General features: G+C 39.9%; 1 protein-coding gene across 1 annotated transcript; it reads left to right on the forward strand.

Annotated features, from left to right (window-relative positions):
• The first annotated feature begins 335 nt into the window (after positions 1-335).
• On the forward strand, positions 336-947 carry LOC140163466 (guanine nucleotide-binding protein subunit alpha-12-like). Its single transcript, XM_072186784.1, has one exon. The coding sequence runs from the start codon at positions 336-338 to the stop codon at positions 945-947; it is 612 nt and encodes a 203-aa protein (XP_072042885.1).

A 947-nucleotide genomic window follows, 5' to 3' on the forward strand; every position in this document is an offset into this window, starting at 1 on the left:
GGATAAATCAGCAAGCATAATTGATCATTTGAAGAGCAGATAAGGAAAAATTAAAAACACTTTTTATTTAGAGTCATTTCTTCATGTTGAATAATGGGTTCTCAGTTCATTGTACCTATTCCGCTTCATTCCTTGTTTTAACTTGGGTGAAGGTGGGGTCCTTGTCAGCAAATACATACTGCTACAGTGCTACACTCATACTAGGGTTACTGGTCCAACAGTGCAAGTTGAAATTGAAGCAAGCAATTTGCATCTTCATGATGAATGTTTGACTACACATCAAAACAAAACAAATTTGATAATAATTTATGAATATGATTTTATTGCAGGACTATATGCCATCCCAACAAGATATTCTCTACGCACGAAAGGCTACCAGGGGTATAACGGAGCATATTATAGAAATCGGCAACAAAAGTCGGACTGTGCCCTTCCGTTTTGTTGATGTTGGTGGCCAGCGCAGTGAACGTGTGAAATGGTATCGCTGTTTCACTGATGTGACCGCCATCATCTTTCTAGCCTCATCAAGTGAGTATGATCAGTTCCTCATGGAGGATCGAATGACCAACAGAATGGTGGAGTCCGTCAACATCTTTGATACAATAATCAATCACAAATATTTCCAGAAAGTAGCGGTCATTCTTTTCCTCAACAAGACTGATCTTTTAGAAGAGAAAGTGGACCAGGGTGTTAGGATCAACAAATGGTTCCAAGGCTTCAAAGGAGATCCAGCAAGTTTAGGTGATGTCCAAGGGTTTATTCTGGCTATGTACAATTCACGACGTGAAGATCAAAATAAGTCGCTTTACCATCATTTCACAACAGCAGTTGACACAGGCAACATCAAGAGAGTTTTTGATGCTGTTCATGAAATCATCTTAGAAAGAAATCTGGAAGCAACGCTTGGCCAAGGAGCTAGTGATGGAGAGGGACATGCGCCTTATTAG

This window comes from Amphiura filiformis, chromosome 1 (assembly GCF_039555335.1).
Source record: "Amphiura filiformis chromosome 1, Afil_fr2py, whole genome shotgun sequence".
NCBI lineage: Eukaryota > Metazoa > Echinodermata > Ophiuroidea > Amphilepidida > Amphiuridae > Amphiura > Amphiura filiformis.